Here is a 22,505-nt window from a genome sequence, read left to right as displayed (position 1 = left end):
GGCCGTGCCCGGGCGGGGGCGGAAAAGCGCCTCGCAGCCCCCGAGGCTCCGGACGGGCCGCGGGAGTGAATAAAAGGGCAAGAGGAGAAAGCGGCTCTCCCCGCCTGTGCCCTCGGGCTCTGCGAGGGTAAGGGTCTCCTCAGCTGACGGCCCCCGCGGGCTGCGCTTGTAGCCCTGGCAGCATCCCCAGCGGGCCAGAGCCCAGCTGTGAGCCCTGGCCCAGGGGTAATCAGTCCCCCCCGCTTTGCGGTGGGGAAGAGCTCAGGAGGCTGCAAGGACGTTTCTGTGGCTCAGGTCTGGGAGGGAGCAGTGGGTTTCTGTGCTGCCTGTTAAAGTGGTGTGTGGGAGAGAGGCTCGTAGGGTAGAGGTGTGAGGGGCAGCTCCATAGGAGTGGGGGTAAGCACAAACCACCAGTAGTATGACTAAGAGTGGGATTTGGAGCAGCCCTTGTGTCCTGGAGCAACTGCTTCACTGCACGGTGGAGGACCGCTTATGCTGGGCAAGCAATTTGAGACCTACCCAGTCCCACTTGCCAAGGCTAATGAGGTTTCTGCTTTCAGAAGCACTTGCCAGGATTGTCCTTTGGCACCCTGAAGGGGTCTCTGCCACCTGCGTATGTAGGTGGGTGATGTGTGATGGGGAGCTGCAGTCATCCCAGAGATTTCCCCCTCTCAGTGTCACTGGGGGACCTGGCTGCTCTGAAGAGCTCCCGAGTCCTGAGGAGTCCCTGACAAAAGACTGGCAGCTCAGAGAGGTCTTGAAGTAGTAAAAGCAGTGAATGTGACATAGCCATCAGGGCAGGAGAGGGAGGTGTGTGTCAGGTTGGCTGCATCATGCAAGAGTCTGTACATAAGGCGGAAGGTTTGGGCCAGGCTGAGGATGTAGCCTGATGCCTGCCATCACTGCCTCCAGGTAGAGACTCAGGACCTCTACAGAATCCCTGTATAACTCTCACCAGATTGCAATCTTACTCATTTCCAGCCCTATGAAGCTCCAGTTGTCTTTGCTACTATAGGCTGTGTGAGAAACTGCAGCTTCCTATGTCTTGCTCTTCCCTTATGGGGACTGTAGACTTCAGATGCATGTGGCCCTCCCTTTCATCAAAGGTTTCTGTCACACACTGGCTTTTAATACTAAATGTTTGCTTGATCCTTCTCACTTGATTCCCAGGTAGGTCCAAAGGTAGCTCAGATTAAAATCAAGGGCAATCACATCTTCATCTAAAAATCTAATTAGTAGCTTGTGCAAAGAAACAAAGGTATAATATGATTCTTTTTTTAAAAAAAAAAAAAGGTAGTTTAACAAGGGGTTTGTACTAATAGTTGCTGTTTCTAAGAGGATTTAAGGTTTAGTTCAGGTTTCAGTTTACAGCTATGAGTCTAGCTTTGAACGAGCGTAGTGAAGTCAGCATGTGATAGAAAATGCTATCAAACTTGAAACCTACAATCTCTTCATTATTCTTGCCACTGAAACGTTTGTAATTGGGAAATAAAGACTAGTATTGCATATTCTGTATCACAAATGGCAAGGTTGCTTTAAAGTCTTTAGTTGTAGCTATGGGAATTGCTATGATGTTATCCAAGTTGAGCCCTAGCCAAAAATTTTCTTTCCACGCATTTTAGATTACACCAAGACATTCTAATACCCTGTTCAGACTGTAGAGATGGAAATAGGAAGATTTTTTTTTTTGCGTTGTTCTTCACTACTGTACTTGCATAGAAGCACACCTAGCATAGGTGCTGTAAAAACAAAGTAGATAAAAAAACCTGTCCATCTGCTGAATTCCTACTTAATCCTACTCTTCTGCTGTTCCTAAAAACAAAGACTATTATCTAAATCTGTACATTTTTAGAGCTGGAAGATTAAGGACAGAAGATATCGTAATAGGGATCACCTAATCTTATTCACTTTCTTCATGGCCTTGGCATCAATTTTAAAGTATTTTCTGTGACATAACTGCCATGCTCTGAACAAAATGTCAGCGTTGCTATACTGCATTATCACTCACAGTTCATGTGAACATTGTTTCTTGACTTATTTCCTCTTTTCCATCTGCAGGTTGCTTCCTTGTTGCTACATGCCTTTGCTGCCAAAATGGCTTCCCATTACCTGTTTCACTCCCTCCTTCCCTGGGCCACTTGTTTGCTATGTGAAGTTATATGTAAAGCAGTTACTTTGTGGTGAACACACGCAAAAGACAGCCAGGATTAATGACCTACTAAATCAGTATTAGTGTGTTAATCACCTATAGAGTCTACTAGTCAGATGGAAAAGGGTCAGCTTTCACTGCTCCCTGTGGCAGGTGCTTGATGTTGCAATATTCCACCTCATTTTTTCCCTTGAGATGTTACTATCTTTCCATGTTGATGTCCTTCCTCTTGATCCTTGAGCTGCTGCCTGGCCCCATCTCAGCAGTCTTTACCTTTATTTCCAGTTTTACCTTTCTACCATTTCACGCTCTATGCTGTGGACTTCCTCATAGCTCTTTCTCTCAGTTTAATGATTTCCTCAAAAATCTGAGCAAAGGCTGTGCAGCTGTGCCATTGCAGAACTAAGCTGACAGCGGAAACAGTAGAAAAGGAGGGGAGGTTATGTTGCTTCTTTTTATGTTCACCTTTGAAGCATCTGCATGGCCTTTATATTTGCAGTTTCAACACCCTGGAAGGTCCAGGTAATAAAACTGGGAATGTGTGTTGTGTGACTTTAATATTTATTTCAGTAATTTGGCATTAGTGATGCTGTGAGCACATCAGCTGCAAGTCTTCCACAAAGAAGTTTCTCTATAATTTCCCACTTTTTTTTCAAGTCTAAGTAAAGGGATGGGTAGACAGCTTTCTGAAGAACAGAATTTCATCTGGTAAAGACATATATATATATTTTTCAGCAGCAGCTTTTAGATGTTAGCAATGACATTAACCTATGTGGAGTATAATCTGCTAAAACTGTAGCCATGAGTATTTGTTGTTGGGAAAAATATGTCCAATGGATAGAAAAGTTGAGTATACTCCATACTTTTCTCCATTCCTTTATAATGTCTAGGTATAATGACAAAATATTACCTTAATCTTTATTTTTCAAGAAGCAAAGACCAGGAGTTTCCTGAATTCAGGAGCTACTGTAACATGGTTTCCTACAGAGTTTCTTCCTGTGGTTTATTCATTTTGCTGACTTCTAAATGCAAGACCACACCATTGCTTTTCCCTGAGTAGGAAAACTTTTAGGGATATGAGTCCATATTCCTAAAAAACCTGTAACGAATATTATGATGCATGTTACAGATGTGCTTTCTAACTGGACACCTCTTTATGACCCTATTATTTTCCAAAAAGCTTAAGTACCTACCCTGGAAAATACATATCTTTTTACTTTTATTAATGATGCTGTGAATGAAGTGTGTGATGTAGTAATGTGTAAGATACTGATGCAGCTGCAGAAACACAAATTTGCAACTGGATCACAATGTTTAGGACACTGAGACATGCTGGTATCCATAGACTGCACAAGCCGCATTTCTGTTGTGAAGATGACATCAGTAGAGAATGACATTGCCTAACTGTCCTACAGCCTGCCAGTTCTGTTATTACAGGCTTGCAGATACCAAGTTGTCGATGCCCTGACTTGTTAAGGCTTCCATGTTCCCAGCCAGGTGTCGCAGATGCCTGCCTGGCTGTAAGCAATCCAGGGGCTTTACTAGCAGACTCCATACCTACCAGTGAAGTGAGTTTGACTCCCAGGCTCCCTAGTCCACTTCTGTGCTTCTTGGTGGGCTGGTGAATGGACTACCTTAAATCTAAATTCAGGGGGTAGACAGCCATCTGAGGATAGGGTTACTTTTTTGCCTGGCGTCCAGAATCTGCAGGCAAGCAGTTAGCCCGTGAATGTGTGAATGGGATGTGTCTAGTATGGAAGATTTACAAGTGCTGAGATATCTGAGAAGCCTCTCTTGTCCTGGACTGCCCAGCTGGCAAATACCATGCTTCTGCAGGTCACAAAGACTCATCTCATAGATTTCTAGACTGTGCGCTATAGGATACATTTTCATTTGGGAAATATCACAACAGCCCTGTACTGCAAGCACTCAGTGTTTCTTTACCTTTGACTTTATGTTCTCTGCAGAGTGGGGCTGTTGGGTCTGTTTCTGTGTTTGTCCTAGTGGCTGGTCATTGCAAAGGCAGCTTTGTTGTTGCTTGTGTTTTCAATTGTACTTTTCAATTAATATTTGTCCACCTACTATAAGGTGATGCCATGATAATGAATAAAGCAAATGTAAAAGCTCATCATGCCCTGAAAACCTATGTCTCAAAAGCACGATTGAAAAATGATCCAAAATTTATTTAGTATACACATCTGTGTCTGATTTGGATTCCGCTGTACTAGAAGGATGTTGAAATACTGAAGTGAGTGTGGTAGGGGCCCCTGTAATTGTGGCTAGTGTGGGTGGTGTACAAGGAGAGGCTGAGAGAAATTATTTTGTCTTGAGAGTACTAAATGAGGATTTTATTAATGTCTTCACCTACCTAATGGAAGGGTATGAAGAGGATGGACAGAGGCAGACTCTTCTTGGATGTACTCAGCAAAAAGGCAAAAGACTTGCAAATACAAGTTGCAAAAAGGGATTAGATAGAAAGAAAAATATCCTCACTGTGAGCGTGGTTGAGCTCTGGGACAGTGTTACCTAGCAATGTTGTGGGGTCTCCATCCTTGGAGATACTCAAAACTCAACAAGACAGGGCTTGGACTATATGATATCTAGAGATCCCTTTCAATCTAAATTATTCTGTGATTTATCTGATTGTTCTTTTAATCTTTATACAGCTCTTTGTAGAGCTAGAATTTTATTTTCAGTTTATTCTAAATGTGAAGAGAATAAAAGAATATGCACTCCCCCAAGGAATATTTTCTTAAAACAAAATTCAGTGGGTTTTTTTGCTCACACTGAGCCATTTCTTTGCCAATAATTCAACAAAGAAACATTCTTTTTGTCTGTGAACACTTTAAAGCAGATTTTGTCTGCCATTAATTCATCAGATTATATATCTGACTTAAAATTTGCAGGTAGTAAAATAAATTCTTGAAAATGTTACAATCCAGAAAAATCTTGGTTACGCAGAGGAATTAATATGTATCCTTTCTTAACTTTAATAGTGTCTAAGTCAGATCTTAGGTATAAGGCCAATAGATGGATGTACTGGCAAGATAAAGACAACTTAGAAATAATCCTTTTTTTTTTTTTTTTAGATCTGTTGTCTTGTAAAAGACCAAAAAAACCCCCCCAAAAATAGACATTTCCCTAACCAGATATGCTTAGATTTCAAATAAATCCAGATTCAGCTGAATGTATGCCAAAGAAGATTATTTATTCATGCAATAATTCTTTCTTGTGTGTAGCTTATATATTTTTTTTCTGAATGAAAATTAGATCAACTGAATGTGTCTTTTAAACCAGTAAGACAGACTCTGCAGGTTTTTTTGTTTCTGTAAGAGTTGTAAAATAATTCTTAAGGGCAAATTACTCCATTATTTTAGCACAGATGTGTCTTTTACATCCAGACCTTGGGGGTTTATATGTAATCTCAGCATGCGGTTCCATGTGGTTTAGGTGGGTCAAAGCTTGCAAAAAGGTCATGAAAGGACCCTTTCCTTATCCACGGGAGGATGGTGAGATTGTATGGGATCATCTGACTGATGTAGGTGAAAACTAACCTACAGGATAAGTATTAGTTTTCAGCTTGATAAACAATGTGCTCTTACTACATAACTACGTAGTTTCTAGTGTTGACAAAAAGATTGGGATAGAAATTCATGCTCCGAGAAGCTGGGAAGGGCAGGATTGTCTCTTTCATCACCAGCAAGATCCAGCAAAGCCGATGACAAATCTGCATCTCACTTACAGCTTTGTCTTAGGTTACTCTCTGAACCACACAGTTAATCTGCTCCCCATACTTGTCTTCCCCACAGATTTTGCAACAAAATGAGATTTGATTTGTGACCACTACTGCAGCAACAGCTGCCTTACTTCTACTAGCTTTGGACTTCATAAGGACCCTAACCACTGTGATTGCCAACTGGAACTCCCTCCAGACACTGTGTGCTGAGCCTTGATACCCTCTCCAGTTCCTTTTTCTGTAGATTATCCTCTGTTCAGCAAAAGAAAGTTGTATCAGACTCCTCAGCTCTGTAGGAGGAAATGCAGACTTCCTTGCCTTTATTCATACAAAGGCATTAACATTTTGATGAGAACTTTGCAGCAAAGACAACATTGATCTTGAATACTGTCATATTACTATTGTAATCAAATATTACTGTAGGTCATCCTGTGGCTAAAAAATTTGGCCCCGTTATTGATTTTTGACAGGAATCTGGTATTTGTTTCCATACCTTACTAGCATATTTCTGCTTGTGTGAGTGACTTGTGTTGGTCACAGTTTGAGGCCTCCTTTGGCAAATGCTTGAGAAGAAGGTCTGGATGAACAATTTGTGGACCTACCAGTACATCAGCAAAGTTTACAATCCCTCTATTTTTGCCTTTTTAAAGCGGGGGTGTCTACCCATTGTTCCAAGAAAGTATCAAGTATGGGCCAAAGATGACATGAAGGATCAGACTCTGTTTTATGGCCATCTCATATTATCCATCAGTGAATTCATGCCTACAGCATGGGCTGCTCATTAACTTATGTAAATATGTGTGGGTAAATTCTCCTTTGGTCCCATGGGTTTGCTCTAGGAGTATGAAAGCTGGAAGGCAAGTGGGAAGATGAGGCCTATTTACCCTAGAGAGGAGGGTTACTACTGCTTTCCTTTGGATGGCATGAGAACTGCCTAATTGCATGCCTCTCCATATAAGCAGCTAACGGTGATTTTTAAGAGAAAGATTTAAGTGTATCCTTACTTTTATCCCTTAAAGTTGGGTGACTAGGAAATGAAGTATAGTTGCGGTAAAGGTGTTAAAAATGGTGCAGATTTGTTAAAATTATAAATAATTATTGACAATGAATAATGACTGACAGAGGAGAAAACAAATTAAACTGCTCACAGTACATATAATCCAATGTATTTCACAACCATCAATATTAAAAGTCAACCTTTATTAAGCAACATACACAACTTAGTTCTTTAAATCTTACGTGTGCAACTGAGAAACACATGCTTCTTTGTTGCTTTCAGGGATCAGTATGTGCTCATTTTACTGCTGAAAATGAGTCACATTAAATTACTATAAATGAATTGCAACTGCCCCAGCAATGTTTCTATTCTTAAACAAGAATTACATTGGTGGGGTTCCAGTATTAATAACTACTGGATAAAAAAATTACTCTTGCACTATTTCATTATCATTTCTGAAAGACTCATAGTTACTAGTCATCCTGTGTTTCAGCCACTTCTAATCTTGCAAATTGCTTGAAGTGACAGTTTACTTCATGCATTTCAGTTGCTATGATCTTCAGAGTGCACACTGCTTGTATAGCATAGCAGATGTTGTCATTTACCATCAACAGATAGTAAATAAGTTTCAGTTTTTAGAGAATGAGGTAATTTCCTGACCTATCATTACGTCCATTTGTATTAGTATTGTGGTCCAAAAGAGACTGAAAATTTTCATAAAGCACCAGCTAAGAAATCTTTAAGGATGATGAACTCCTGAGGAGTATTTGAGAGTCTGAGAGGGAGACTGATCAGTAGAGCCACACTCTGCCAGCTGTGATGCAGGGAAGCCAACTCAGCATGGCCACAAGGGAGGCAGGTCCTGGATCTGCTTTGTACCAGGAGGAAGACAGCATCACAAGGGATAAGGAGGGGACAGCACGGAGTGGTAAGAGAAACCCCTCCTTACCCTCTAAGTTACCCTCTAAGATACCCTTACAGAACAGGGACGAGGCCCTGGGTACGATAGATGAAGGGCATAATGAGATAGAGGAGGAACCTGCGCAAGCAGTCTTGTCAGGATCAGAGAGACCAACCCCTCGCAACAAAACCTGCATTAAGACCAGCACCGAGAAGAAACAGTGGCGAGTTATGGTCATTGGTGATTCCCTCCTGCACAGAATGGAAGCACGTGTTTGCAGGCCGGACCAACCCTCTTTCCAGGGAATTTTGCCACTTCCCTGGGGCCTGAATTAGGGAGATCACCACAAAACTAAAGACCCTGGTACAACCTTCAGACTACTATCCATTCCTGGTCTTTCACACGGGCACAAATGATGTTGCAACAAAAAGTCTGAGGTCAATCAAAAAAGATTTCAGAGCCCTGGGAAGAACGCTAAAAAATTCAGGAGCACAGGTAGTGTTTTTCTCAGTCTCCTCCTGGTAATGGGAGAGAATCTGGAAGAAACAGGTGAGCCCAGGATATCAATACCTGGCTCCAGGACCGGTGCCTCCACCAAAACTTTGGGTTTTTAACATGGAAGACCCTTTGAGAGGCAAGGTATGCTAGGGCCTGACAGGATCCACCTGTCCAGATGGGGGAATGTGTCTTTGGGCATAAGCTGGCAGGACAGGCTGAGAGCTTTAAACTGGAATCAATGGGCGGAAGGGAGTAACAACAGGATTGCAGCAGGTAAGCCAAGGTTTGGCATGGAATTGCCTGAGGGTGGCAATGCTAGTGGGAACATTTACACTGCTTCTGGGAGCATGGAGGGCTCAGGAGCATATCTGAAATGCTTGTACACCAACGCATGCAGTATGAGAAACAAACAAGATGAACTGGAAGTGTTGCTCAGCTCCCAGAGCTACAGTATCAGTAGTACTAGTGAGACTTGGTGGAATGAGAACCCACGATTGGAGTGCTGGGATGGAGGGCTACAGGCTGTTCAGGAGGGATAGGCAGGGCAGGCGAGGTGGAGACTACACATAAGATAGATCTTTGATTGCACAGCCCTTATAGTTAGTGATGATGTGGTTGAGAGCCTCTGGGTGAGGATTAGGGGGATGGAAAACAAATGAGATGTTGTAGTGGGTGTCTAGTACCGATCGCCCAGCCAGGATGTAAGCACTGATGAGTTATTCTATAGACAATTAGGAGAAATTTCAGGACCAGTAGCCCATGTCCTTATGGGAGATTTCAACTTCCCAGACATCAACAGGGAATATCATACTGTTGTGACAAGCACCTCTTGGAAATTCTTGAAGTTTGTAGGAGATAACTTTTTGTCACAGGTACTCGGTGAGCCAACTAGGAAAGATGCCCTCCTAGACTTGCTGTTTGTGAATAGAGAAGGACTCGTGGTGGATGTGATGGTAAGTGGCTGTCTTGGTCACAGTGATCATGAAATGGTTGAGTTTAACATTTTCAGTGTAATGATAAAAAAGGACAGCAGAGTTGTTACCCTGGACTTCAGGAGAGCAAACCTTAAGCTATTCAGGGAGCTATTTAGCAGAGTACCCTGGGAATCTGCTTTTGAAGGCTTAGGAGTCCTCAAGTGCTGGTTTTTAAGAACCACCTTTTGGAAGCACAGGAGCAGGCAATTCCACTGTGTCATATATCAAGCAAGTGGAGCAGAAGACCATTTGGCTGAACATGGAACTCCTCGTGGAGCTCAAGAGGAAAAAGAAATTGTATGATCTCTGGAAGTGAGGTCAAGCTTCACAGGAAGAGTACAGAGCTGTGGTTTGTATAGGCAGGGAGAAGACACAAAAGGCCAAAGCTCAGTTAGAGTTGAAACTGGCCAGTATTGTTTCAGATAACAAGAAGGACTTTTTTAAGTACGTTAATAGCAAGGGGAGGTCTAAGAAAATATTGGACCAATACTTGTTGAAGATGGTCATCTAACTAATAGGGATGAAGAAAAAGCAGAGGCGTTCAGTGCTTTTTTTGCCTCAGTCTTTAACAATATTGATAGACCTTGGGCTACCTGGTCCCCTGAGTCAGAGGACCACGAGTGTGGGAACAGTGACTTTCCATTTGTGGACACTGAAATTGTAAGGGACCAGCTGTATCAGCTGAATGCTTACAAGTCCATGGGGCCTCATGGGATTCATCCCAGAGTACTGAAGGAGCTAATGGATGTTATGGCAGGACCCCTCTCAATCATCTACCAAAGGTCTTGAGAGTCTGGGGAGGGCCCTGCTGACTAGAAGCTAGCCAGTGTTATTGCAATCCACAAAAAGGGCATGAGGTAAGACCCAGAGAACTACAGCCATGTTAGTCTAACCTCATTTCCTCTAAAAATTATGGAGAAGATTATACTGGGTACTATTGAAAGGCATTTAAAGAATAATGCAATCATCAGGCACAGACAACATGGGTTCACAAAGGGCAAGTCCTGTTTAACTAATTTGATATCCTTCTATGATAAGGTCACCCACCTAGTAGATGAAGGAAAGGCAGTTGTTATGGTTTAGGTCCAGCTGGCAACTAAACACCACACGTTTGCTCACTCACTCCTCCCTGATGGTGGGATTGGGAGGAGAAAATATAACAAAAGGCTGGGGCGTTGAGACAAGGGCAGGGAGGGATCACTCACCAATTATGGTCACAGGCAAACCAGACTTGACTTGGGGAAAAAACCCATCAATTTAATTTGTTACCAGTCAAATCAGAGTAGAATAATGAGAAATAAAACTAAATCTTAAAACCACCTTCCCCCCACCACTCCTTTCTTCCTGGGCTTAACTTTACTCCTGATCTCTCTACCTCTTCCCCCTTAGCGTGCAGGGGGACAGGGAATGGGGATTGCAGTCAGTCCATCACACGTTGTCTCTGCTGCTTCTTCCTCCTCAGGGCGGGGGTCTCCTCACACTCTTCCCCTGCTCCAGCATGGGATCCATCCCGCAGGAGACAGTCCTCCACAAACTGCTCCAGTGTGAGTCCCTTCCACAGGGTGGAAGGAAAACAGGCTGCTCCAGCACTGGCTTCCCGCAGGGTCACAGCCTCCTTCAGGCACATCTACCTGCTCCAGCGTAGGGTCCTCCACAGGCTGCAGGTGGAGATCTGCTCCACCATTAACCTCCATGGGCTGCAGGGGCACAGCCTGCCTCACCATGGTCTGCACCATGGGCTGCAGGGGAATCTCTGCTCTGGTGCATGGAGCACCTTGTCCCCCTCCTTCTTCACCAACCTTGGTGTCTGCAGAGTTGGTTCTCTCACATCTCACTCCACTGCAGGTTTTCCCCTTCTTAAACATGTTATCACAGGGGCTTGGCCTCCATCGCTGATTGGCTCAGCTTTGGCCAGAGGCAGGTCCAGCTTGGAGCTAGGGAAGCTTCTAGCAGCTTCTCACAGGAGCCACTTCTGTAGCCCCTCCCCTGTTACCAAAACCCTGCCACACAAACCCAGTACAGCAATAGATGTAGCTTTTCTGGACTTTAGTAAGGATTTTGATACCGTCCTTCACAGCATCCTTCTGGACAAGTTGTCTGACTGTGGGGTGAGCGGGTTCACGGTGCAGTGGGTGAAGAACTGGCTGAAGGGCAGAGCTCAAAGGGTTGTAGTGAATGGACCACATTTGACTGGTGACTGGTCACCAGCGGTGTTCCTCAGGGTTCAATTCTAGGGCTGGTTCTGTTCAATATATTTATCAACAATCTGGATGCAGGATTTGAATGCACCATTAGTGAGTTTGCTGATGATATCAAGCTGGGAGGTGCTGTTGATTCTCCTGAGGGACAAGAGGCTTTGCAGAGGGATCTAGATAGATTGGAGCATTGGGCTGTGATTACTGGGATGAAATTTAACACATTGAAATTACGGATTCTGAACCTAGGATGGAGTAACACTGGGCACAAATATAAATTGGGACAGGATTAGCTGGAGATCAGCCCTGCAGAAAGGAATCTGGAGATGCTGGTTGACAGCAGGCTCAACAGGAGTCAGCAGTGTGCCCTGGCAGCCAGAAGAGCAAACTGTATCCTGGGGTGCATCAGAGCATAACCAGCTGGCCAAAAGAGGCGATTGTCCCACTGTATGCAGCGTTGGTGCAGCCTCACCTGGGGTACTGTATGCAGTTCTGGGCCCCACAATTTAAGAAGGATGTGAAGGTCCTTGAATGCATCCAGAGGATGGCAACAAAGCTGGTGAAAGGGCCGGAAGGAATGTCCTATGAGGAGCGGCTAGGAACTTTGGGCTTGTCTAGTTGGAGAAGAGGAGGCTGAGGGGCGATCTCATCACTCTCTACAGCTTCCTGAGGAGGGGAAGTGGAGAGGGAGGTGCTGATCTCTTCTCCCTGGTATCCTGTGATAGGACACATGGGAATGGCTCAAAGCTGCACCAGGGGAGGTTTAGACTGGACATCAGGAAGCATTTCCTTACCGAGAAGGTGGTCAAACACTGGAACAGGCTTCCTACAGAAGTGGTCGATGCCCCAAGCCTGCCAGTGTTTAAGACGCATTTGGACAATGCCCTGAACAACATGCTTTAACTTGATCAGCCATGAATTGATCAGGCAGTTGGACTAGATGATCACTGTAGGGCTCTTCCAACTGAAATAGTCTAGTCTGTTCTGTAGCAGTACTGAGTTGGCAAAGTTGGTTCTGTAAAGCCCTCTTCTACCTTTGGCCCTGGAAATGGTAAACATATTTTGGTTGAGAGTGGCATCTCCTGGAATGATTTCTTTTGTGAAAATACTAATTTTTCATATGAAAACCAATACATTTCTAGTCTGATACCAAGAAAAAATTTAGAAGGCAAACAAAAAACCCCAACACATACAATTTATAATTTCATTATTTTTAAGGAAATATCATGCTATTTGATTAATGTTATACCTTCAAAATCTTATTCTTAACCTATTTTCTTTTCAGCCTTAGTTAGGAAATAATTGTTTCCAGGCATATTTTATTACTTTTAGCAACATTATTAGTGGGCTCAATGTTTATAACAGCTGGCTTTCATAACATTAACATTGTGTGTCAGATTTTACAATTGGCACAATTTAACATAGCAATAAATAAAGCATATTAGGTGCTTTATTATAAATTGAACCTTATAATCAAATACCTCTGATAGCAGATACATTATCTGGAGAAGCAGTATTGGGCATAACAGCACAGGTCAGGACTAGCCAATATAAGCTGCTTTAAATTGTGCACCTTCCAAACATAGGTGTGCCTCATCTTACTTCACCATAATTACAACATAAAAGTAGTGTGAAAGAAGCCTCAGCAACAGTTTCCACTTTTGCCAGTTGGAAGTGGCAGCTGCAGGGCCTGGCACCAGCCCTTCACTGCGGAGCCTGTGCCTTCCCACAGAATCTGCTGCAGTCAGAAGGGTTGCTTTAGGGTTCCCCAGGAAAGCAGAAATCAGAAGTGAGTAGAAGACTGCAGATCTTATTTGGGAAAGGAGCAGTGCTTACTGTCTAGGTCTACAGGCAGGCTTTTCTCTTAACACCACAGATTTTTCAGTTTCTTAGATGTGATGAAGAGAAATGTAGAAGAATGAAGAATAATGTGAAAACCACAAAGTAGTCCAGTTTATGAGTCTCAAGTTAAGCATCAGAACCCATTTTGGCACTCAGGTTCCTTAGTTTCAGTCACTGCTTTTGAATATTTTTACTTTATTATTATTGTTACTGATATTTTTGGTAGAGTAACATGAAAAAAAAAAGAAAAAAGCTGATCTTCTTAGTACTACAGATCGAGTTACAAAATACACTGGTGTTTTTAGGTTGCTGATAGCATCTGGTCACCGGGAGCATAATATGTTAGCTAATACAAAATCATCATATGTAACGACAGTGTGTTGTTCATGCACCGCTATGTCTTCCACCTTGTAGAAATTACAACTGGCCTACTAACCAAATGCAGTGTTTTATTCAAATCAGGTGATGGTCTTCTACATTAACATTTTCAGACCCCTACAAAACTGTCCAGCAGAGGTGTGAGTGCTGTACTTTTGAATATAGTTCTTACAAAAGGCTGGCTTTTCTTGGTTGCTTTATGCAGGCTTTTTCTTCAGTGATGTTGTGGGCCTCTATGTATTAAAACTGCTACAACTTCTGTACTGTCATGTGCATGTTAACCTGTGCTTTGTAAATCACTGCAACTGATGCGGTGCACCTTCCTTATTTTGCTGCCAAATGCTGTGTGTCACATCTAACACATGATGCTTCTGTCTCCCTTTTGGGATGCTGTGTGCCTCAGTCCCTGCCTTTTTCGAGGTGTGGGCTCCTCCCCTTAAGCCTAGAAAAGACTTAAAAGCAGGCAGCTGTGCCAGCCACCTGGATACACATCCTCTCCTTCCCTGCAAGGTTGGCTTTGCTCCCATATCTGCTGATAGGTACAAATTCTGACTCCTGCTTCTTGCTGTGCAGTGCTGAGAAGTGAATCCACCTCTGGGCTGTTGTTTCCTGGCACTGGTGGTCTTCCTGACTCTTCAGGTATTTGCAACTAAAGTGAGCTGAATGGTGAAGGAATAAACCTGTATGAGTAGAAAGCGTGAAAGATTCTCAGTGACCGGTAATGTATCTTTAAATAGTTTAAGGACTTTGCCTAAATGTGTTTCTTTATCATGCTTGAAATTTTTGTATCACCTTTGGAATCCATTTGAGAAGAGATTTTTCTTTTCTTACTTGACTGTCAAGTTAAAACATTGGCTTCAGAAATGTCTGAGTGTTTGTGTCTTTTTGTGAAGAAGTGACTATGTAAATGGGACTAATGGTAGTGAAGCTAAATTAATCTACCAGAGGAATTATGTCTTCTACAGCACTAGTTCTACTATCCTTCAGCTATTTTCAAGCTCACGTTGTCTGCCCAGTGATTTTTGATACACCTTTTTTTTGGCTTGCTCTTATAGTTTCTTTAAAGTGATTCTTAACTAATGTTAACAAACTTTCCAGTTTAAACCTATGTGAAAATCAAGAAATTGGCACAGCAACATTTGGGTAGACTTTCTTATGTCTTGCTTGCATTACATAGTTTTAAAATATGTATGAATTCCTGCCTATTCTGATCTGGTTGCATTTCTTAAACTTTTTGTGCTGGTAAAAAAGACTGCATGTAGGCATATAGGTGTATTTTATGATGAACCTTGCATATACTGAGCTATATTCAAAGCAAGAAATAATATCCATGATTTGCAGCATTTTGGAAATGGAATTTTGCTGCTTGTTATCCCCTAATTACTATTTTTTCAGTCTTTTTAACAAGAACATGTAAGTTTATGCTAATGGTTGCAGAAAACATTGTTTTACATCACTACTACTTCTAACTAATTTATCTGTTGCACATGGTGTTCTCGGGTTCTTCTGACAGAACACAGCCTGATATGCTATCAGTAGTAGGATGTCACCTCAGTGCTTAAGTCCACAAATCTAATCAGCAAGAATAAAGGACAAGGAAATCAGGAAAGAATAATAAAAAATGGTTGTGAATTACTTTTTTCTTCAGATAGTGAAGAGAGTATCTGATGCTAGAGACAATGTAGTTGGCATCTTCAATGCTATTTTTTCTTCTCAGTAAGAAGGAAGGAGTAGTTATAATCTTGCTTCAGCTGTTACTTCTGTCAGTCAGTAAACAAAAATACTAAAGCCGCTGTGATAAAGCGGAATGTGGCTCTGGTTACTCCACCATCTCAAAAAGAATATAATTAGAAAAAGTCCAGAGGTGGGCAGCAATGATAGTCATGAGTATGGAAGTACTGCCATATGAGGGACACCTAAGCAAGCCAGGCCTTTTCATTCAGGAAAAAGAGCTGACTGAGGGCAGGGACAATATGACAGAAGATCTCAGAAATGCTGAGTGGCAAATCTCAAGAGATGCACCATTCACTTTCTCTACTGTACTACCCTCTGGCCATCAAGTGAAGTTGTAGGAGTCAGATTAAAAACAAAAAAGCAGGTAATTCTTTATGCAACAGATAGTAGAGCTGTGCAACTCACTGCAAGAGGATATTGTAGATGCCAGCTGTTCAGAGGAATTTAAGGGGAGGTTGGATAAATACATGAAAGATATTCATAGATGTTTCCTGTATAAAGAAACTGCATCCAGCTGTTCCCTAGACATCTATTTTACCACTGTTGTAGAGAGAATATTGAACTAGGTGGTCCTTATGTTTTCTAGGTCTTTAGATGGACCTTATATTTTTGTTTATGTTCTAAAAGCCTGCATTTTAAAATGGCCATCCTGGAATCCCATACCAGTTTATTTTGCTGCTTGTCATGTTCTTTGTGGTCAGTGACTCAAATAGGAAAAAATATTAACCAAAGGTGTTGTCCAATACCATCCCATCACCATTTATAAAAGCAGAACTTGTTTCCACTGCTGCATGATTATCTCATATCTAACAGATTGTTGTTGTAGCACAAGCAGTTCTGATGACAGAAAATATTGCAGCCCATTGTTTCAAATTAGACTTAATTCATTCTAATTTTCCTATACCTGAAGAGTCTTGTTCTAGAATGATGTGTTGTTTTCCTGGGGTTTCTTTAGGAATGGAAAAGCTGGTTGTTTGTCCATACAAGAGGCCAAATGCTCTTTGTAGGCTGATTTGCTTTCCGTGGGCTGGCGGTGGAACTTCTCAACTTGCTGCATGGGGCAAACTCTTCAGCAGCTCAATTGAAGGTTAGTCATTTGTGTAGCTAAAGCAGAAGTTAAGCAAGTCTGAAATACACAGAAGCCAGATTATTTCAATGGAATATAATGTGCTTGAGAGCACTGCAGTCTTTTTCCAATGGGTCTTATCCAGAAAGGAATTCCATTAAGAATTAGTATTTCTATTAGGATGCTGAGTTTACTAAGTTTATATACCACCTTCATCAAGTTATATTTGACTAGGTTAAAAAGTTATATCCTCAGAGGTAAATTTCACAAGACTATAGTATGCTTGATTGCTTCAGAAACAATTGGTATGATTCAGAAGCAGCAATACACTGGCATATGTTAATATGTTAGAAAAGGCATCAACAAGGTTAGTAGTGAAGATATGAGAACTATTTAATGTTGAGAGACTGCATGGAATGAATTTCCATTATCCAGAGTGTTTGTATGGTTTTGAACTCCTTGTATCAAAACTGAAGTTTAAACTGTGGATTTATAACATTTAGTTACAGTACAAAGTAATTCTCACTGCTATTAGGCTTATCAGCACTAAAAAGATCCATTGCTGAACTATTTGAAGAGGAATGAAGGCCATTTTCCAGACCCTTCCACAAAGAAAAAAAAAAATTAGCATTTATAGAGAGAATTTCCATTGTAATTGCACCAGTCCTCTAAATGCTTTTATGCTTTCTGTAAACAGTTGCACAAGTCACATCAAATTTTTGTTGAAATTTTTTAAAAAAGAAAAAAAAAAAAAAGCTTTTGTCCACTGGAACTACTTCCAGTGAAGTTACTAAGGAGATGGCCTATGAGCAACTGCAGACACATAAATAAAATCAGGGTGCAGCATGCTCTTTCGGAGATGTTTTTTGCAGAAAGGAAGTATAGAAGATGCAAACATTTCTGCACTGCTATCTATGGTATTAAGTAGTGGTTTATTCTGTGTCTCCTAAAATACTTTGTGTCTGACCTATTGCTTCCGTATGAGTTTGGCAGTATGCGTAATGTCAAGATTTTAGAAAATCAACATTTTTTTCCTGACCTATTCATTCCTTACTTTCTCTAAACAGCGAGAAGAAAATCCCCAATTTTGCAAGGAATATAATAAAAGCATGTAATATGTCCTTCCACATAAGTTGTCACCAATTTATATTATGATTCCACATTTTACTATGTGCAGTGCTGAAGAGCCTGCAAAGAAGAAAACAGGGACTGTATGATTCTACTAGAGTTTAACTTTCTAATGCTGCCCTTGAAAGGATGTATTTTACACAAGCCTCAAACTTATTATTATTGAAATTATGAATTTGTGGTTGTTTAGTAATGCTAACAGTAATAAAGTTGCTTTGAAACCTCAGCTGAGATCAGGACCTTGTGGATTTCTGACCCAAGGCGATTATCAATCAGATCAATTGGAGAGGCAACGTTTTTGAGTAAAGGAAGGGATGGAATCTCTCACGGGGGATTAAAGGACAGTAGTAGCAATAGCAAATATACTGTATCAACTGTAAGAAGGATTAATTTAATCTATATATTCTACAGAATAGATTAAAAAACTTAAAATTATTTTCCTGTTTCTATCTGAAATAACTATAATTCTTTTCCCTCCATTCCTCCACCTTTTCTGCAGTGTCCTCTGTAAGGCTTCCTGGAAGAGAATCTCGTCTTAAGGAGCCTTTTGCAAAAGACATGACAACCATAGTTAATGAAATTACAAGTGTTTTGTTAAAAGAATTGCAAGAAAAACCATTTGCATTTTTTGGTCACAGGTAAAAATATATACATTTTAGATACCCTGATAAAGAAGCTTTATCTTTGAACTCTAGGAGTAGATACTTGCCTTTATTTGCAAAAACTTTAGAAAAATACATTTCTGCAAAGGTCTCTTGTCAAGTCATCCTAAAACATGTTGTTGATCTCAAAGACTCTGGTTATTTATTTATTACTTCAGGCACATTGTCTTCTAAAAATGGCAGTGTTGTGTTTCTTTTTTTTTTTTTTTTACACTACTAAATTATAATTCTGTTTACTGTTAATATTTGTGTCAGTGGTTGCTCTATATGAATGCAGGGTGAACCATTCATAAAACACATAGATTTTTCAAGACTGCTTAGTCCCCAGTATTTAAAATAACTGTTCTTACTGCAAATTAAGGAGACTACTAAAAGAAAGAGGGATTTTTAAAAAGTCTGATTTGTAAAACTAGCCTGTATAGTAATACACTTCATGTCAATTTGCTAATATCACTGTAATTTACATGTCATATATGGTTTCAGTAATGGTTCAAGATAGCCAATTAGCACTGAAATTCAATTTATGCTTAAATTTTCCAGGTTTTGCTCATTGTTCTTTAATTTCTCTTTTTGCTGCAGTTTTGGATCTTATATTAGTTTTGCAGTTGCGCTACACTTGAAAGAAAAGTATGGACTAGAGCCAATCCATCTTTTTGTTTCAGGGGCACATGCCCCAAATGTAAGTTATAGAATCATTAATAGTAGGAAACAAAACAGTATATTAGCTACCAAGAGTAAAAACAACATTTTACAGTATGGTATGCAGAGTGGCTTTAATACAAAACAAGCATTGCTTCTGAATGTACACAGAAAAATGTTCTGTTTTCTTAGAGGAAATTAAGTCTGAGGCAGTCGGAGAATTTCACATTACAGAATATTCACTGCTGCTAACCTTAGCCTAGGGAGAACAGTCTGCTTAAGATAATGCTACCTTATTTGAATACTGTATTATTTACTATGACCTTTGGCTTAATACTGAAAAGTAATCAAAACAAAATATAAAGTGCCACTTCCTACTCTGTAACATGTGAAATAACTGTCTTAACCTAGTCTTTCATAAACCTTCTGCACCACCTGTCAGTACATTTGCCCATTTATTTCTTTCCCTTCTCACTCTTTTTTGGCTTCTTAATCTGTCCTCAGTTTCTTCTGAGGTTCTGGTGGTTCTGCTAGTCTTTTTAAGAAAAGCAACAATGAAGTGGCTTTTTCACAGTCCTCCTGTCCTCAGTCAGCATTTGTTATTTCCATTCTTCCGTTTTCAGGGCTTCTTAGCAATCCTGAGTATGAGCTAGTACTTCATGGAAGCAATTACTATTCCCGCAAATTTCCGTAAGAGGTTGGTCTCTCCAGTCCTACATCACTCAGATTTGTGTCCGCTGCTAGGCTTTTCTTTCTCTTAAACAGATTATTTTATTAGTTTTCAATAGTGAGAGTCAAACTTTGAACAAAATTAAATTAATGGTTATTTGTCAGACCTTGAGCGTATTTGGTTCACTCCTAATCTGTATTTTCAGCAAACAGTCCATGAAGCCTTTCCAAGAATTAGTCCCTGTGGACGTTAAACTAATCAGCCATTGTATACTGGAGACAGAGAATCATTGTACTTTCTTACTAAAACGATTCTTAATGAAAATATTAGAATAGGATCACAGACTCACAGAATGGTTTGGGTTGGAAGGGACCTTAAAGATCATCTAGTTCCAACCCCCTGCCATGGGCAGGGACACCTTCCACTAGACCATGTTGCTCCAAGCCTCGTCCAACCTGGCCTTGAGCACTTCCAGGGAGGGGGCAGCCACAGCTTCTCTGGGCAACCTGTGCCAGTTTCTCACCACCCTCACAGTGAAGAATTCTTCCTTACATCTGATCTAAATCTACCCCCTTTCAGTTTAAAACCATTACCCCTCTTCCTATCCCTACACTCCCTGACAAAGAGCCCCTCCCCATCTTTCCTGTAGCCCCCTTTAAGTACTGGAAGATCACTATAAGGTCTCCCTGGAGCTTTATCTTCTCCAGGCTGAACAACCCCAACTCTCTCAGCCTGTCCTCACAGGGGAGGTGTTCCAGCCCCCTCATCATCTTCATGACCCTCCTCTGGACTCACTTGAGCAGGTCCATGTCCTTCTTATGTTGGGGGCCCCAGAGCTGGACACAGCACTGCAGGTGGGGTCTCACGAGAGCAGAGTAGAGAGGGAGAATCCCCTCCCTCAACCTGCTGGCCACACTTCTCTTGATGCAGCCCAGGATACAGTTGACACATTGCTGGCTCACATTCAGTTTTCCATCCACCAATACCCCCAAGTCCTTCTCCGCAGGGCTGCTCTCAATCCACTCATTGCCCAGCCTGTATTTGTGCGTGGGATTGCCCCGACCCCTGTGCAGGACTTTGCACTTGGCCTTGTTGAACTTAGTATTTTTAAAAGTATATTTTATACTTTAAAAAGTATATACCTGATTATATATATAGATATGATTATATACTTTTAATAATATATACCTGATTTGTTTTGTCTGGTGCTGACAGTCTGAAGCATTTCTTCCCATCAAAAACATACCCCTATGTGATGCAGAAGATGAAGACATTATTACACATATACAACTCTTAGGAGGAACCCCTTCTGAGTTTCTGCAATATGAAGACGTTAAGAAACATCTGATACATACTTTCAGAGAAGATATTAGAGTTCTTCAGACATTTTCGTAAGTTTTACAATTTTGTATTACGTTTATATTTGCATTTTACAGTTTTACTTTTCTAATCATTTCAGGTTTTTTCTTTGTGATTTGTTCTCATTTGTTACAAAGAGTATGAAAAAGTAAACATAGTTTTCTCCTTTGTGTGTTTTTCCATTTATATTCTAGTATTTAAGCCCTAGATGAAAACATTGCTTACTGTAGCAATCACTACTCTTATTACAGTAGCGAATGTGTCATGGTAGAATTACAGTTCTACTTTGGATCCAAAGTTAGTAGCCACTAAGAGGAATATTCTGGTATCTGTTACTGTTTTCTGAGGCTAATAAGCTCAACTGATTATGCTCCAGGATCACTGCATTCAGATTGCTGATCCAAGGCCCCCTAACCTAACCAGAAGCAAAGAACCCCTGTGCTCTAGGCATCTAGAGAGCAACCAGCTTCTTTGGTCCTAACTGCTGTCCCCACTGGATGTTACACAACAGCTCAGGTAGCTGAGTGGTTAAGGTTTTGTACCCTGGCAAAGACAAGGACACTCTTGGATGTGGGACCCATTTTGGCCATAGGAACCTGATGCTGATAAGGCCCTGAAACATTAGAACTTGAATATAAGCAGACAACATAATTGTTTATTGGTGAGAATTTTTATAGCAGGTTGAAGCTCTTTTCTTCCTAACTATTGGGTCATTCTTTGTTTAAAATTTTTAGACCTAATTGCAGTAGGGTAAGGAGCTAAGAATCTTACAGATACAGTAATTCCTTCTCCTGTGCACAGTCTAATTCCCGAAGTTTGTTACATTTTGGAGGAGAAGGAAACAGCTATTTTGTATATGGAAGCAACCCCCAAATATAAGTATGTTATGAAAAGTTTTATTACTACTTTTTATGTTCACAGTTTTGAGAAGGCAGAAAGGAATATCCCCTTCTCTTGTGATATTACCTGCTTTAATGGGTCCGAAGATAAACCACATGATTTAGAAGGTACTTTGCTTAAATAGTTTTCCTCTTACACTTACGCATTTTCCTGTTGTATTGAATCAGCTAATGATTCTAGAGTCTTTCATCTCCTCCTTAAATGAAACAAATCAACAGAGCAGTCTCAATGTATAAACCAAAACAGCTGATATGGGATTTAAAATAATTATTATTTAATAACTTTGAAATAGTTATGTAAAATGAGCACAATAGTTGACATTTCTCTGACACTTTAATTATCTTTTTCAGCCTGGCACGATCTAACAAGTGGAGATACTTCTTTTTACGACCTTCCTGGAGGTCACTTTTATCTGCTGGAACCCTCTAATGCAATTTTCTTGACAAAACACATAACAAGATGTATAGAAAATGCTGGTCTATGAGTATTTCACTCTATTCTAATGGCAGAAGGTGTAAGATTAGTCCACAGCACTTCATAATAAGTCACTATTTCTGTACAATTGCATGCAGTTATACCTAAGAGTTGTTCTGTTCCTCTAGATCTTTATTGTAATCCTTTAAAAGGGGGTGTTTTTCTGGTTTTTTTGAAAATAAACATTGGCTTTGGGTCTTAAA

The 22,505-nt window shown here is 40.9% G+C and overlaps 1 protein-coding gene and 1 long non-coding RNA gene across 2 annotated transcripts; one reads left to right on the top strand and one right to left on the bottom strand.

Annotated features, from left to right (window-relative positions):
• The first annotated feature begins 117 nt into the window (after positions 1-117).
• Positions 118-22,388, top strand: OLAH (oleoyl-ACP hydrolase). Its single transcript, XM_074834937.1, has 8 exons — positions 118-127; positions 14,244-14,309; positions 16,360-16,491; positions 18,098-18,236; positions 18,840-18,939; positions 20,785-20,960; positions 21,850-21,935; positions 22,179-22,388. The coding sequence occupies exons 3-8, from the start codon at positions 16,362-16,364 to the stop codon at positions 22,310-22,312; spliced, it is 765 nt and encodes a 254-aa protein (XP_074691038.1). The 5' UTR covers positions 118-127; positions 14,244-14,309; positions 16,360-16,361; the 3' UTR covers positions 22,313-22,388.
• On the bottom strand, positions 12,646-20,924 carry LOC141927698 (uncharacterized). The gene is made up of 3 exons (XR_012624561.1): positions 20,758-20,924; positions 16,309-16,530; positions 12,646-14,350 (listed from the first exon to the last, which is right to left on the bottom strand). It is a non-coding gene; the product is annotated as an uncharacterized LOC141927698 (long non-coding RNA).
• Positions 22,389-22,505: the final 117 nt, after the last annotated feature.

Source organism: Strix aluco, chromosome 1 (genome assembly GCF_031877795.1).
Source record: "Strix aluco isolate bStrAlu1 chromosome 1, bStrAlu1.hap1, whole genome shotgun sequence".
Classification (NCBI taxonomy): Eukaryota; Metazoa; Chordata; class Aves; order Strigiformes; family Strigidae; genus Strix; species Strix aluco.
This window is presented reverse-complemented; position numbering and strand designations above follow the sequence as displayed.

What these genes read in the sequence shown, in the direction of transcription:
- OLAH (XM_074834937.1), top strand. Translation starts at nt 16,362, where the DNA reads ATGGAAAAGCTGGTTGTTTGTCCATACAAGAGGCCAAATGCTCTTTGT. An exon ending in CAGGGGCACATGCCCCAAAT is followed by an intron (nt 18,940 to 20,784) that starts GTAAGTTATAGA and finishes TGGTGCTGACAG; the next exon opens with TCTGAAGCATTTCTTCCCAT. An exon ending in AGAGTTCTTCAGACATTTTC is followed by an intron (nt 20,961 to 21,849) that starts GTAAGTTTTACA and finishes TTATGTTCACAG; the next exon opens with TTTTGAGAAGGCAGAAAGGA.